This window comes from Glycine max, chromosome 17, assembly GCF_000004515.6.
Source record: "Glycine max cultivar Williams 82 chromosome 17, Glycine_max_v4.0, whole genome shotgun sequence".
Lineage (NCBI taxonomy): Eukaryota > Viridiplantae > Streptophyta > Magnoliopsida > Fabales > Fabaceae > Glycine > Glycine max.
In genome coordinates, this window is record NC_038253.2 from 14,215,925 (window position 1) to 14,230,863 (window position 14,939).

The window sequence follows — 14,939 nt, forward strand, 5'->3', positions numbered from 1 at the left end:
TAAGAACAAAATGCCTAAATCATCTCCCAACATGCATGTGAAGCAAGAAGTATCAATAAGAGTCAAGCCAAGGCTATTGTGCAAGCAATCAATGGGGCAAAACACACCGAATAAAATAGATGATGATGGCTCAAATTCTCACCAAGGGTAAATCTATCACTTCCAATTCGAACTAACTTGACATGCAGAGAAAAACAAGGATTTCAATTCACAAAATGCCAAGAAACTCCTATTTCAAAAACAATTACCCATTACCTGTACATAACCCAAAATTGAAAGAGAAACATGCAATGTTGTACACAAAACATAAAACCAAAATAACAAAATTAACCTAGAAAAACCTAATAAAATTAAACTAGACTACCCAACAAAATTAAAGAACAATCTCCCCCCCCCCCCCCCCACTTAAACAACACATTGTCCTCAATGTAGCACAATCATAAGATCAAGAACAATCAATAAATTTGGACAAGTGCAATAAAAGTAAAGAAGGAGAAAGAAAAAGAAAACTCCCTAAGTCATGGGGGAAGAAAAGTAGGGGGAAGTAAGGAGGTCTCCTCCCCCACTACATCCACTAAGGAGGGATTTGTGAGGAATGGCTTCAGCCGATGTCCATTGACCTTGAAGCTCTTATCTGTGGATTCACTTTTGATCTCAACTGTACCATAAGGAAAAACATTAGTCACAACAAAAGGACCAATCCACTTTGACCTCAACTTACCACTCATGAGTCCGAGCCTAGAGTTATACAATAAAACTTTCTGTCCAACCACGAAGTCCTTCTTAGCTATCAAACTATCATGGAACTTCTTGGTCTTCTCCTTGTAGAATTTGGAATTCTCATAGGCTTCTAAACAGATCTCATCTAGCTCACTTAGTTGCAACTTCCTTTCCTCTCCAGCCTGATCAATAGAGAAGTTGTAGGTCTTTACAGCCCAGTAGGCTTTGTGCTCTATCCTTACAGGAAGATGACATGCCTTGCCGAAGACAACCCGATAAGGAGACATTCCTATGGTTGCTTTGTAGGCAGTCCTATGCGCCCAAAGAGCATCATCCAGCCTGGTGCTCCAATCTTTTCTGTTCGGCTTTACAATCTTCTCCAAGATCCTTTTTATCTCCCTGTTTGAAATCTCAGCCTGCCCATTAGTTTGGGGGTGGTAAGGTGTGGAAATTTTGTGCACGACCCCATACTTTTTGAGTAAGGCATACATGGACCTGTTATAAAAATGGGTGCCTTGATCACTAACGATGGCTCTAGGGACTCCAAACCTGCAAAACAGATTAGATCTAACAAAATCCACAACAACCTTAGCATTGTTAGTTCTAGTGGGTTTGGCTTCCACCCATTTTGAAACATAATCAATAGCAAGGAGAATATAAACAAAACCAAAAGAGACAGGGAAATGCCCCATAAAATATATACCCCAGACATCAAACACCTCATAGAATAACATGGGTTGTTGAGGCATTTGCTGTCTCCATGAAGGTGAGCCGCCTGCTCTCTGACAAGGCTCACAAGTGCTACAGATTCAACACACATCCTTGAAGATGGTGGGCTAATAGAAATCGCAGTCAAGCACCTTACGAGCTGTCCTCTGTATGCCAAGATGGCCACTTGGTGCGGAAGAATGACATGTGGAAGCAATGCCTTCAACGATTATTTCGATGATGCCAAAGATTCAAGAATGAAGTTTTCAGGAATCAAGTTTCAAGAATCAAGATTCAAGAATAATCAAGATCAAGATTCAAGACTCAAGATTCAAGAATCAAGAGAAGAGTCAATCAAGATAAGTATTAAAAAGTTTTTCAAAACATTGAGTAGCACATGGAGTTTTCACAAAATCTTTTACCAAAGAGTTTTACTCTTTGGTAATCGATTACCAGAAGGTAGTAATCGATTACCAGTAGCCAACATTGTTTTTCAAACTGATTTACAAAGCTGTAATCGATTACCATAAACATGTAATCGATTACCAGTGTTTCAAAACGTTAAGATTTTCAAAATTCAAAATGAAGAGTCACATCTGTTGATGTGTAATCGATTACCAGTGATTGTTTTCGAAAAATTCATTTGCAAAAGTCACAATTCTTCGAGTGACTTGTTTCTGAAGATTCTTTCAAAAGTCATAACTTTTTAAGTAATTAGTTTTAAAGGAATTGCCAAGATTTACAAGTTTTGACTTGAGTCATCAAGAAATTATAAATATGTGACCTTGGCATGAAACATTATTCATTCATCTCAATCATCTCTTTCAATCTATCTTTCAATATCTTTCATCTCTTTCATCAGAACTTTCTGGTTTCTTTTCTCTTCATCTTTCTAAAAGTTTTTGATCAACACTTTCTCTTCCAAGAAAAGTTCTTTGTTCAAAAACTTGTGCTATTCATCTTTTTCATTCTCTTCTCCCTTTGTCAAAAAGAATTCACCAAGGACTAACCACCTGAATTCTTTTGTGTCTCCCTTCTCCCTTTTCAAAGAATTCAAAATGACACAGCCAGAGAATTCTTTTGATTCTTCCCTTTCCCTTACACAAAAGATTTCAAAAGACTAACTGCCTGAGATATCTTTTGTTTCCCCTTCACAAAATTTCAAAGGACTAACCGCCTGAGAACTTTGTCTTAACACATTGGAGGGTACATCCCTTGTGGTACAAGTAGAGGGTACATCTACTTGGGTTGTTGTGACTGAGAACAAGAGAGGGTACATCTCTTGTGGATCAGTTCAAGTGGAGGGTACATCCACTTGGTTGTTAGAAAGAGAACAAGGGAGGGTACATCCCTTGTGGATCTTTGCTTGTAAAGGATTTTACAAGGTTGAAAAGAAATCTCAAGGACCGTAGGTCACTTGGGGACTGGATGTAGGCACGGGTTGTTGCCGAACCAGTATAAAATTCTTGTGTTTGTCTTTTTCTTCCCTACACTCTTTAATTTCCGCTGTGCACTTTAATTATCGCTTTTACTTTTGGTTAAGTTTCTATTTCTGTTCTTTACTTTCTTAACATTATAGTAAAAGCCTAATTGAATTTAGTAACATTAAGAAGGATAGATTTTTAATTAGTAAATGTTCATTAATAATTAATTCAACCCCCCTTTCTTAATTATTCTGAGGCCACTTGATCCAACAAGTGGTATCAGAGCAGGTATCTTATAGAAAGTTTAACAACTTCAAGATTCATGGCCTCTTTAAATTCTTTGTTTTTCAAAAGTATTTTCAGGAACAGGTCAAATCTAAAATCATTTCAAGATTATGATGAAGACCAAGCCAACTTGTGTCTCATGACAAAATCTCATGAAAACAACAAAGAAGAATCTGTAAGGAAGAAGTGGTACATCGACAGTGGATGTTCCAAGCATATGATGGGAGATGTATCCAAATTTACAACCATTTCCCCCAAGAAAAGTGGACATGTTACATACGGCGACAACAATATCAGTAAAATCTCAAAAGAGGTAACATCTAAGCCATCTCTATTAATTAAGGTATGATTAGTATTTTCAGTTAAGTTATTTTTGTGGCTAATAGAAAATAATTGTTGAAATTGTTTGATTATGTTTATAATGTTTAAATAACTATATTTAGTTTTAATTTTAAATATGTATGATTAATTGAATTTTGTCTGAATTGATTAATGCTTGAATTGCTTATGTTTTGTTTCTAAGATGATTAGATTCTGTTAAAAAATAAAAAATGTTTTGACATGTTAGAATAATTGAATTAAGTAAATAATTACCATGATATGTGTTGATGATTGTTATTTGATGATCAGAGCTGCATGGTCAGTATAAACAATAACGCGAGTACCAAGTAAATATGAATGAAATTTCTCAAGATAAAAAATTATCACTAATAGCTCCTTCTCTGTGGTAGTGTAATTTGCTTGAGAAGCATCCAAAGTTTTGGAAGCGTAGTAGATCACCCGAGGCAGCTTATCAATCTTTTGAGCAAGGACAACCCCCAATGCGTAATTGGATGCATCGCACATTAGCTCAAATGAGGCTGTCCAATCAGGTGCCTGAATGATAGGGGTGGTAGTCACCGCACGCTTGAGGCAATCAAAAGCCTCTTTGCACCGGTCTTCAAAATCAAACTCCACCTCTTTTTGCAATAGGTTGGATAGTGGAAGGGCCACTTTGCTAAAATCCTTGATAAAACGCTTATAAAACCCTGCATGACCAAGAAAAGAACGAACCTCTCACACGCAAAATGGGTAAGGCAATTGTGAAATAACATCTATTTTTGCAGGGTCTACCTCTATGCCCCTACTGGAAATGATATGCCCTAAAACTATATATTGTTTTACCATGAAGTGACATTTTTCAAAATTAAGCACAAGGTTAGTTTCAATGCATCTACTAAGAACTCTATCCAGACTATCCAAACATGCATCAAAAGAGGATCCATAAACAGTAAAATCATCCATAAACACCTCTATGCAAGTCTCTAAAAAATCACTGGAAATGCTAAGCATACACCGTTGGAAGGTACCAGGGGCGTTGCATAGGCCAAAGAGCATCCTCCTATAGGCAAAAGTGCCAAAGGGACAAGTGAATATGGTCTTTTCTTGATCCCCAAGAGCAATAAGAATTTATAAATAATCAAAAAAACCATCAAGAAAACAGTAATGAGACTTACCTGTCAAGCGCTCAAGCATTTGATCAATGAAAGGCAGGGGAAAATGTCTTTTCTGGTTACCTGGTTCAGCCTCCTATAATCAATGCAGACTCGCCAGTTGTTCTGCACTCTTGTGGGGTCATCCCTTTCATTCTTAATCATTGTGAGGCCTATCTTCTTAGGAACCACTTAGGCTGGACTCACCCACTGGCTGTCAGAAATGGGGTAGATGATTCCAGCTGGTAAGAGCTTGGTCACTTCCTTTTTCACCACATCTAGAATGACGGGGTTGAGTCATCATTGTGGCTGCCTCACTGGCTTAGCTCCATCCTCTAAAAGTATCATATGCATGCAAGTAGATGGACTAATACCAGGAATCTCTGCTAAAGTCCATCCAATGGCCTTCTTGTGCTTCTTGAGCACTAGCAACAACTTCTCCTCTTGCTCAGCATCAAGGGAGGCAGAGATGATCACTGGGAATTTTTCCTTGTCCTCCAAGTAAGCATATTTGAGGGTTGCTGGTAAGGGCTTCAACTCTAGTGTGGGTGGTGGCTGAACAGTGGGAGGAACCAGGGTAGGAGAAGAAGAAGGTTCCTTAGCCTGTACCTCATAAAGCAAGTCAGAAGTATATGTACTTCCTACAACATGGTTAGTGCATTCTGATTCTAAAAAATCAACATCAAGAGGTACAACACCCAGAGAATTAGAACTAAACTCAAATTCAAATTCACTCTCAGCATAAAAATCAGATATAGGATCAGATTCACACTCAGATTCAGATTCAATGCATAAGGACTGACAAGTTTGCAAATCAGATAAAAATGGGTGTTTCCTACCATGAAGAACAGAATCAAAATCAACAATCTGATCAATTATCTCAGCATGAAAAACAGAATGATCCTCAGATGGATGTTTCATGGCATCAAGAATGTTAAAATGAACAACAATATCACCAAATTCCATAGACAATGTGCCAGCATAAACATCTATCTTGGTTCAGGCTGTTTTCATAAATGACCTGCCTAAAATAATTGGAACTGAACCATGGGGAAATCCCTCTTCCATATTAAGAACATAAAAATCAACAGGAAAAATAAGTTCACCAATCCGAGTCAACACATCCTCTATGAAACCTGCGGGGTAAGCAACACTTCTATTTGCCAAATGAATCACCACATCTATAGATTACAAAGGTCCAAGAGATAAAGAATTGAAAATGGACAGAGGCATGACACTAACTGATGCTCCTAGATCTAGCATGGCATTCTCAAATTTACTATTCCCAATAATGCAAGGTATATAGAAAGTACCTGGGTCCTTACATTTCTCAGGAATGGGAGGAACAAATTTACCTATCAATGCTGACACATTTTTGCTCATGCTAATCCTTTCATTGCCCTTGAGCTTCCTTTTGTGGGTGCACAACTCCTTTAGAAACTTGGCATATCTTGGAATCTGCTTGATGGCATCTAGCAGAGGTATGTTCACCTCTACTTTCCTGAAGGTCTCCAAGATCTCATTTTCCGCTTCTTGCATTTTTTTGTTTGGAATTGCTCTAGGTGGGAATGGAAGAGAGATAGGCGGTTACGGTAAGTCATAATTACTAGAAGAAGGTCCACCTGAATGAAATTTTTTGTTAGGAAGCTTTCTCTTTTGTGCAACTATCTCATCCTTTTTTTTAGGTGTAGAATGAAGCTTGACAGGTTCAGGTGCAGGTGCTGCTACTAGTGGAGGCACATGAATTTGGTTGCCAGACCTCAAGGTGATGGCACTCACATTTTTCGGATTCTGCACAGTCTGTGAAGGTAATTTGTCAAAATTTTGGGATTGAGTTTGATTCAACTGAGTAGCCATCTGCCCCATCTGATTTGTCAGACTCTGAATGGAGGCTCTTGTCTCCTGCTGAAATTGCATATTTTGGATGGTCATTTGCCTCACTAACTCTTCTAAGGAAGGTTGAGGAGGAGCCTCAATTGCTTGTTGTCTTTGTTGTTGCTGCATTGGAGGAGGAACATATGGCTTGCTTGGACCAGTAGCATTCTGGAAAGGAGGGACAAATTGTTGTTGTTGTGGAGGACTTGTTCATCTTCTGTTTGGATGATTCCTCCAACCTGGATTGTATCTATTGCTTGAAAAGTCATAATTATTCTGTTGTTGTTGGTTTTGCTACTGAGGAGGTCTATTATAAATGTTTGCAGCATAAGCTTCAGGTTGCTCATTGACTCCAGATTGCTGCAAAGAAGGACAAAGATCTGTATGGTGATCTGCAGAAGAACATAGACCACAAACTCTTGCAACAGGTGTAGATTTCTAATTCATGGCAAGCTGAGTTACTAGGTTGACCAAGGCATCAAGTTTTCCTTCAAGCTTTTTATTTTCAGTAGATGAAGATGAATTTGTGGCCACCTCATGGACTCCTCTAAGAACAATAGCATCATTTCTTGCACTGAATTGTTGGGAGTTGGAAGCCATCTTCTCAATCAAATTCCTAGCCTCAGCAGGGGTCATATCACCAAGAGCTTCACCACTGGTAGCATCAATTATACTCCTCTGCATGTTGCTAAGTCCCTCATAGAAAAATTGAAGAAGGAGTTGCTCAGAAATCTGGTGGTGAGGACAGCTTGCTCACAATTTCTTGAATCTTTCCCAATACTTATACAAGCTCTCTCCAGTAAGTTGCTTGATGCCTGAAATGTCTTTTCTAATGGTAGTGGTCCTAGATGCAAGGAATAATTTCTCCAAGAACACCCTCTTAAGGTCATCCCAGCTGAAAATGGACCTAGGAGCAAGGTAGTATAGCCAATCTTTTGCCACTCCCTCTAGAGAATGAGGAAAAGCCTTTAGAAAGATATGATCTTCTTTGACATCAGGGGGCTTCATGGTGGAACAAACAATATGGAACTCCTTAAGATGCTTATGAGGATCTTCACCTGCAAGACCATGAAACTTGGGCAGCAAATGTATTAGTCCAGTCTTGAGAACATATGGAACACCCTCTTCAGGATATTGAATGCACAAGCTTTCATTAGTGAAATCAGGTGCATCCATCTCCCTAAGAGTCCTCTCACGAGGTGGAGGTTGATCCATGTTCTCAGTATGAAAATTAGTACTGGAATGCTTAAAATCAGAATATTCAGACTCACCCTTAACAGAATGCTCAAAATGCTCAAAATGACCAGGATGCACACTATGCCTAACTAATCTATGAGAGGTTCTATCTATTTCAGGATTAAAGGGTTGTAAATCACCTGGATTGCCCCTAGTCATGCACTATATGCAGCAAATAATGTGTTTCTCAACAAGCACCTAACAAGGGGGTAAAACTACAGCTATACTCAAACAATATCAAAATGAGCTAACATTTTGTGAGGAACACCCTAAAATCATGAAAAGATAGCACAAAAAATTTAAAACAAAAATTCAGAGTCTAACTATGAAAACTAACTAAGCAAAGCTTAGAAAAATAGGACAATAATACTTGAAAAATAAAAAAAAAAACTTAGTAAATGGCTGATTTTTGGAGTTTGGGAGACCCCAACCTTCTAAAGCGGTTGTCATAGCATGGGAAATTTTTTTCTACCCCAAATGCATATATAATAATAGTCATTCTGATATCCGGAGCAAAAGTTATGGCCGTTTTAAGTTTTGCTAAAAACAAGTTCCCAAAATTTTTGTCTCTCAAATATTGTCACACCAAGTGCTCCTGGTATTTTTCACACAAAATATGGATCGAAAGAAGCTACCACACAAAAAATCAGCCAAAAATAACAACTCTAACTATCAAAACAAAAATTGCTAATTAAATTGCAAAATCAGTCGCTAAATCCCAGTCACTAATCATTGTTCATCACTGTTGTCTGTTCACAGCAAAACACAAAGCTGAATCAGTCGTTGAATCAGTCGCTAAAAATAGTTGCTAAACAGGGGATGCAACTGAAATGCAAAACAGAACGCTACACAAAACAAGACAACTAAACACTATTATGAACCTTTGGCCCACTGCTCCCCGGCAACGACGCCAAATTTGATCGAGGCCGTACCCGAATCAAATAAACATTAAAAATATAGTATATAGGAAGTGATCCTAGGTCGTCTCCCAACGAGCAATGGTCAACCAAACGTTCATAACAGATAGTAATAAAACAGTAACGAATTGGGGGGTTGTTTGTTTTTGTAAATTGAACAGCAAACAAATTTGAATTAGAAAATAACATAATTAGAATATGTTGTTTCCCTTTTATTCACAAGCAAGTCTCTTATCCTAGGTTACAAGAATTTATCCTTAATCAGTTTAACCACTTAATCCAACCTTAAATTAAATTACTAAGCGAAAATTAACATAAGGTTGTCATTATGTGATTAAGCAACACATACACCAATTAATCATGAACGAAATTGATCATTAAGCATGAATGTAAATTAAGCGCAGAGAAAATTAATCAAGCATTAAGCATGCATGGATTAATAGCAACAAATACAGAGTAATTGGTGAAGAAGAAAAAACTGATTAGAATTCAATAGTAATAACAAAACCTCAAAGAGAGATGTGTTTGATCCTCAAGAGAAAACAACGCTGGAGACTTAGCCTTCCATTAATCAGTAGAAAACGAAATTGTAGATTGAAGCAAAAATGGAATTGCAGAAAATGAATTTTATTCTACGTGAATAGTGCGCATGAATAGTAAAAACTGGAATTCTAAAATCCTAGAATTATTCTCATCTCCAAAAACTCCTAAAACTAAAACCTTGATACTGTTATATAAGTCCTCAGCCCCAAAGCTTATAAATCTGTTTTAAGTCCAAGCCCATAAATAAAATAAAATCTGGACAAGATAAGATAAGATTGGATGAAATAAAATCTAGATGAAATAAAATCCGGATAAGATAAGATAAGATTGGATGAAATAATATCTAGATAAAATCTGGATAAGATAAGATTTGATAAAATAAAATTGTCTGCTCTCTTCAAGTCCAAGCCCAATTCCGGATTCAAGCCCAATTGCTTATAATTCTCCTGAAATTAAATTAAAAACACAAAATTAGTCCAGTAGGCCCAAATGACAAAATTGCATAATTAATTTGACAATTAAGGCTAATCAGTAATTAAAATGGTGACAAAAAGGGTTAAGAAATAGGAGAAAATAATGACAAATCAGCTCACTTCATACTTTGTGATAAAGCAAATGATGCTTATGTGATGACTCACTTCATACATTGTATCGGATAGGGATTCTAAGTTCCTAAGCCACTTTCAAAAGACCTTATGGAGCAAACTGGACACAAAACTCCTTTTTTCTACTACTTGTCATCCTCAAACGAATGGACAAACTGAGGTGGTAAATTAAACTCTATCTCAATTTCTAAGATGCTTGGTAGGTAAAAATTTGAAAACTTGGGAGGAATGCCAACCTCATGCTGAATTTGCAAATAATAGGGTAGTAAAATCTATTGTTTTTTATTCTTCTTTTGAGGTAGTTTACAGTTTTAATACATTATTTCTTCTTGATTTGTTACCTTTGCCTAACACTTTTGCTATGATGAATATGGATAGGCTTTCTAAAGCTAATTTTGTTAAGTGTTTGCATGAGAAGGTGAAAGCACAAATTGAGAAAAAGGTTGAGCAATATGCTAGATATGCCAATATGGGTAGAAAGAAGATGGTTTTCAAATCGAGTGATTGGGTTTGGATTCACTTAAGGAAGAATAGATTTCCTTTGGAAGGAAATCTAAACATCAACAAAGGGGAGATGGTCCTTTTAAAGTTTTGGAGCGCATAAATGATGATGCATATAAAATTGATTTACTACTTGACTATGGTGTGAGCAACACTTTTAATGTTAGTGGCTTGACTCTTTGTGATATAGGTAGCTTTGATATCAATTAGAGGGCGAATTCTTCCTAAGAATGAGGGAATGATAAAGGACTATCCAAAGAGAAAGAGTTTGACTTAGGTGGATTCAACATGGATGAATCAATCACTAGAGTAAGGAACAAGAGATTTCAAGAAGAGTTTGATAAGAGACTCAGTTATCTCATGGAGGAAAGAGAAGAAAAAATGAAGCCCATAAATTTTAGCCAAGTTTTAGAATAAGTTTTTTTTTCATTTTTAATTATATTTAGGGCTTATTTTTGTACATGTAATGGGTAGCATGAACATTTATTATTATTTTCAAGTCTTTTAATTATTAGATTAGTTATTAGGCCTTAGGCCTAATTCAGGGTTATTACTAGAAGGTATAAATAGACTCTTTAAACATTTTGTTGATAGTTTTTTTTTTTATGAAATTTCATATTAGACAAAAAGTGTCTCTTTTGGTTCTTATGTGAAACTTTAAGTTCCTATGAAAGAATTTAATTTTTTGTGACGAATCATCCTCAACTTATCAATTTCCAATATTGTGGCATTATTCTTTACATCTCTGTTTCCAATTTCCTTTTTTCTTTTTATTTTCCCTCATTCCAGAGAGTCACAAATAGGTTCCCGAGTTTGTTTATGGTAAAAATTAGATCTATAAATTAGGGTTTCATCAAATTTTCACCCTTACTACCCCTTCTAGTATATCTTTATTATTATACTCCATTTAAACATGTCATTAGATTTATCATGAAATAATTGTAGTAATTAAAAAAATTATGAAAAAACGTATAATTTTAAATCTATTATTCGATTCCAAAAGTGAGAATAAGAAGATGTTATTGTAAAAAAATGTTAGTATAGAAGGACATAAAGCTAAAATCAATATAGCTATTAAAAGATTAAAAAATCATATTGGCTTTACTTTTTTTTTTATCCAAACATTATCATTTTTTTATTATTTTTTTCACTGATTCTTGTACTTTTGAAAGTGTTTTTAAAAATTCACATAATCCTTTCAAATCTTATAAATCTATACCGTCATTTCAAATCTTTTAAATTCTTATGATGTAAATTCATTATAATCTAAATTATCATAAAATTCTTAAAAAGAAATCTGATAAGTCATAATATTCCTACATAATCTTTAAAATCCACAATAAATTTTATGCTAAAATGGTCTTTTAAAATTTTAATCCAATACACTACCCTTAATTTATTAAAAAATAAATAAAAAAGTACATAAAAGTATGAAAATAAATAACAGGACTAAAATCACAAAATTTTTAAGAGTAAGAGACAAAATATTTCAATTCAAAATAAGAGGTCTAAAATCGTACAATTTTTAAAAAAGGAGAATGAAATATCTCAATTAAAAAAATAAAGAAACTAAATCACAAATTTAAAAAAATAAAGAGACAACAATTATATTTTATACAACTAAGAGGCTAAGATATTAGCTATAATAAATTTGAGATTTTCCTCTAAATAAACATTAAGATTTAATTTATCTATAAGAAAAAAGTTGTCATCAAATCGGCACAGTATGTCAAGCGAGATTTAAATTTTGAATTAAATTAAAAATGAAGATAAATTTAATAATAGTATTTGGAAATGGTAAAAATATAGACAAAAAATTCATATTATTCAATTATCTCATTTTTTAGTTTTAAATATTTTATATTAGATTATGCCTTGAAAATTTTCATTTTCCTTATTTATTATATAAATTTTTACATTATTATTCAATCATAAATTATCATATTTTTAAAGATGTATTTTAAAAATAATAGTAACTATAATGTCTGATTGATTGAAATTAATTTTAATTCTTTACGTTGATAGTGAATAAAAATTAAAGTATAATTTTAATTTCATTTAGATATTAAAATGAAGATACATGTTGTTTTGACAGATATGGAATCAGATATTTTCCATTAATATATTCCTAAGAGAATATATAACTGTAAGTAATTATTTTTTCAGACAGAAATCGTAACCAATCATGAAATAATATAATCGTAAAAATATTAAAATTTAGATATAGTTTTAGATAAACTTAGTTTAAGATTTTTTTGATGCAATGAAAAGAAAAGACAGAAAATAAAGTAAGCATCATTAGAGTAATTTGATTAATAATAATTTAAATAATAAACATTCATTTTCATCATTGATTTTTCTAGACACTCAAAGTTGAAACATAAAAAATTAAAATTTTATCCTCAGAGGTTAAAAATTACTATATATTTTTCCTACTATTAACTCAAAGAGTTAAATACATCTGACACTTTTGGTGACGATGCAACAACTAATCATTTTCACATGTCTACCAATAAAATTTTCACTTTGGTCTATAAAACTTAATAATTTGGTATCATTTTAATCCCTACTCATTGACACCATGATCCCTAAACTTAATATATCAAGATTTTAAATTTAAATCAAATTATAATTTAAAATAATTTTTGAAATAGTATTTGGAAGAGATCAAAATTCAAGATGTTCATTCACAATTCATATTATACTATAATGCCTGATTTATAATTCAAGATTATGTTAGACAAAATATTTTAGGTAGATTTTAGTTTTTTAATTATAAGCTAAAAAACTTGTTTAGGTGTTGGATAAAAAAACTTGTTTATAATTCAAGATTATGTTGGACAAAATAAGATTATTGTAATGCTGACCTATTTTAATTTGAACTCAATCCGAAATTTTAAATGTTGACACGGTTCTGTTAAGATTACAATAAATTTTGTTAGTATTTGTTTAGATTATAATAATTAAGATTTGAAATTTAAATTTAAAATAAATTTAAAGATAGTATTTAAAAAAGATAGAAATTACCTCGATCGGTTATATATATACATGGTATACATGCATAACGCATTCATTCATTCATCACCTCCCACCGCCTTCATTCACCCAAAAATGCGGTGTATTCTAATTTTTCTTCCTGTGTATGCATTCCATTGTTGAGTGATTGGTATAGAAGATGAAGATCACTCTTCCTGACGATCAGATTGTAGAAATTCTGTTAAGATTGCCAGTAAGAACTCTATTGCGTTTCAAGTGTGTGCGTAAGTCATGGCTTTTTCTAATTTCCGATCCTCAATTTACCAAATCCCATTTTGACTTAGCGGCTGCACCCACACACCGATTTCTTCTGACGACATTCTCTGCTCAAGTTAATTCCGTGGACACAGAGGCACCACTTCACGATGATACTGTGAATGTGATTTTCAATATTCCACCTCCTTCAGGGTTTCATGAATTTCAACCCTGGGGATTTGTGCTTGTGGGTTCTTGCAGAGGATTTTTACTCTTAAAATATACGTTCCTCCGTCGTTTGCCTACTTTTGCCATTTGGAATCCGTCAACTGGTCTCTTTAAACGAATTAAAGATTTGCCGACGTATCCACATCTATGTGGCATTGGGTATGACTCATCAACTGATGACTACGTGATAGTGAACGTAACAATATGGAACTACAACACGATGATCCAATGTTTCTCTTGGAGAACCAATACATGGAGCACTTCATCATGGAGCTCTTATGAAAGTACTGTTCCATATCCTTGCTATCACGAAATACGCCACGGGTTGTTTATTAATGGAGCTCTTCATTGGTTGGTTCGTAGTTGTTACTATAATAAACCTAGAGTTATTATAGCCTATGATACAATGAAAAGGATTTTATCAGAGATTCCACTGCCAGACGATGCAGCGGAAACTACATTTTATTCTTTAGGTGTCATGAGAGGATGTTTGTGCATTTATTCCAAGTCTAGGTGGCCAACCATGCTTGAGATTGAGGTGTGGACACAAAAGGAATACAAAGTGCAGTCATCTTGGACCAAGTCATCATTTGTTCTGTCTCATGATTATTATGATACCACTTTTATTCCAATATGCTTCACAAGAAAGGATGAAATTTGGTCTGTGGACTGCACACAAGCATTATTGAGATTTAATGACAAAGGGGAGCAGCTTGAACGTCGTGTGTATGAAAAAATGGGACCCCTTATGCATCGGGAATTTGTTATGTACAGAGAGAGTTTGTTACCACTTCCCATACAAGCAATTGAAGAGGAACAAGAACAACAAAGTTTGTTCCATTTTTCTGCTACGAAAAAAGGTTGTGATAAGAAACGCTCATTTTTTTAACAGAGAATTGAACCACCATTTTTCCATTGAGTTTTTACTCTATTTACACAAAAATATAATGAATGTATTGTCATTGAATGAAGAATAAAATAATAGAAATATTCTATTTTGAATATTCTATCTCATGTATTTACTATAAAAAAGTATATAAATTAAATAATTAGGATTAGTAACTGACAATACTAAAGAGCGAGTTGGTATTAAAAAAAAATGATAATAAAATAAAAAATAATAAGAAACATTTAAAAAAAACACCTCAATAAGGGTAATTTATTTATCTATTTATAAGTTCAATTACTTCATTT

The 14,939-nt window shown here is 34.2% G+C and overlaps 1 protein-coding gene and 1 non-coding gene across 2 annotated transcripts; both read left to right on the forward strand.

Annotated features, from left to right (window-relative positions):
* Window positions 1-7,214: 7,214 nt before the first annotated feature.
* Window positions 7,215-7,321, forward strand: LOC113000064 (small nucleolar RNA R71). Its single transcript, XR_003265336.1, has one exon. It is a non-coding gene; the product is annotated as a small nucleolar RNA R71 (small nucleolar RNA).
* A 6,140-nt stretch (window positions 7,322-13,461) lies between these two features.
* On the forward strand, window positions 13,462-14,634 carry LOC102664521 (F-box/kelch-repeat protein At3g23880). Its single transcript, XM_006601406.3, has one exon. It carries the CDS (start codon window positions 13,462-13,464, stop codon window positions 14,632-14,634), a length of 1,173 nt encoding a protein of 390 aa, XP_006601469.1.
* Window positions 14,635-14,939: the final 305 nt, after the last annotated feature.

Excerpts from the sequence above, each read along its gene's own strand:
- LOC102664521 (XM_006601406.3), top strand. The coding sequence starts at position 13,462 with ATGAAGATCACTCTTCCTGACGATCAGATTGTAGAAATTCTGTTAAGA.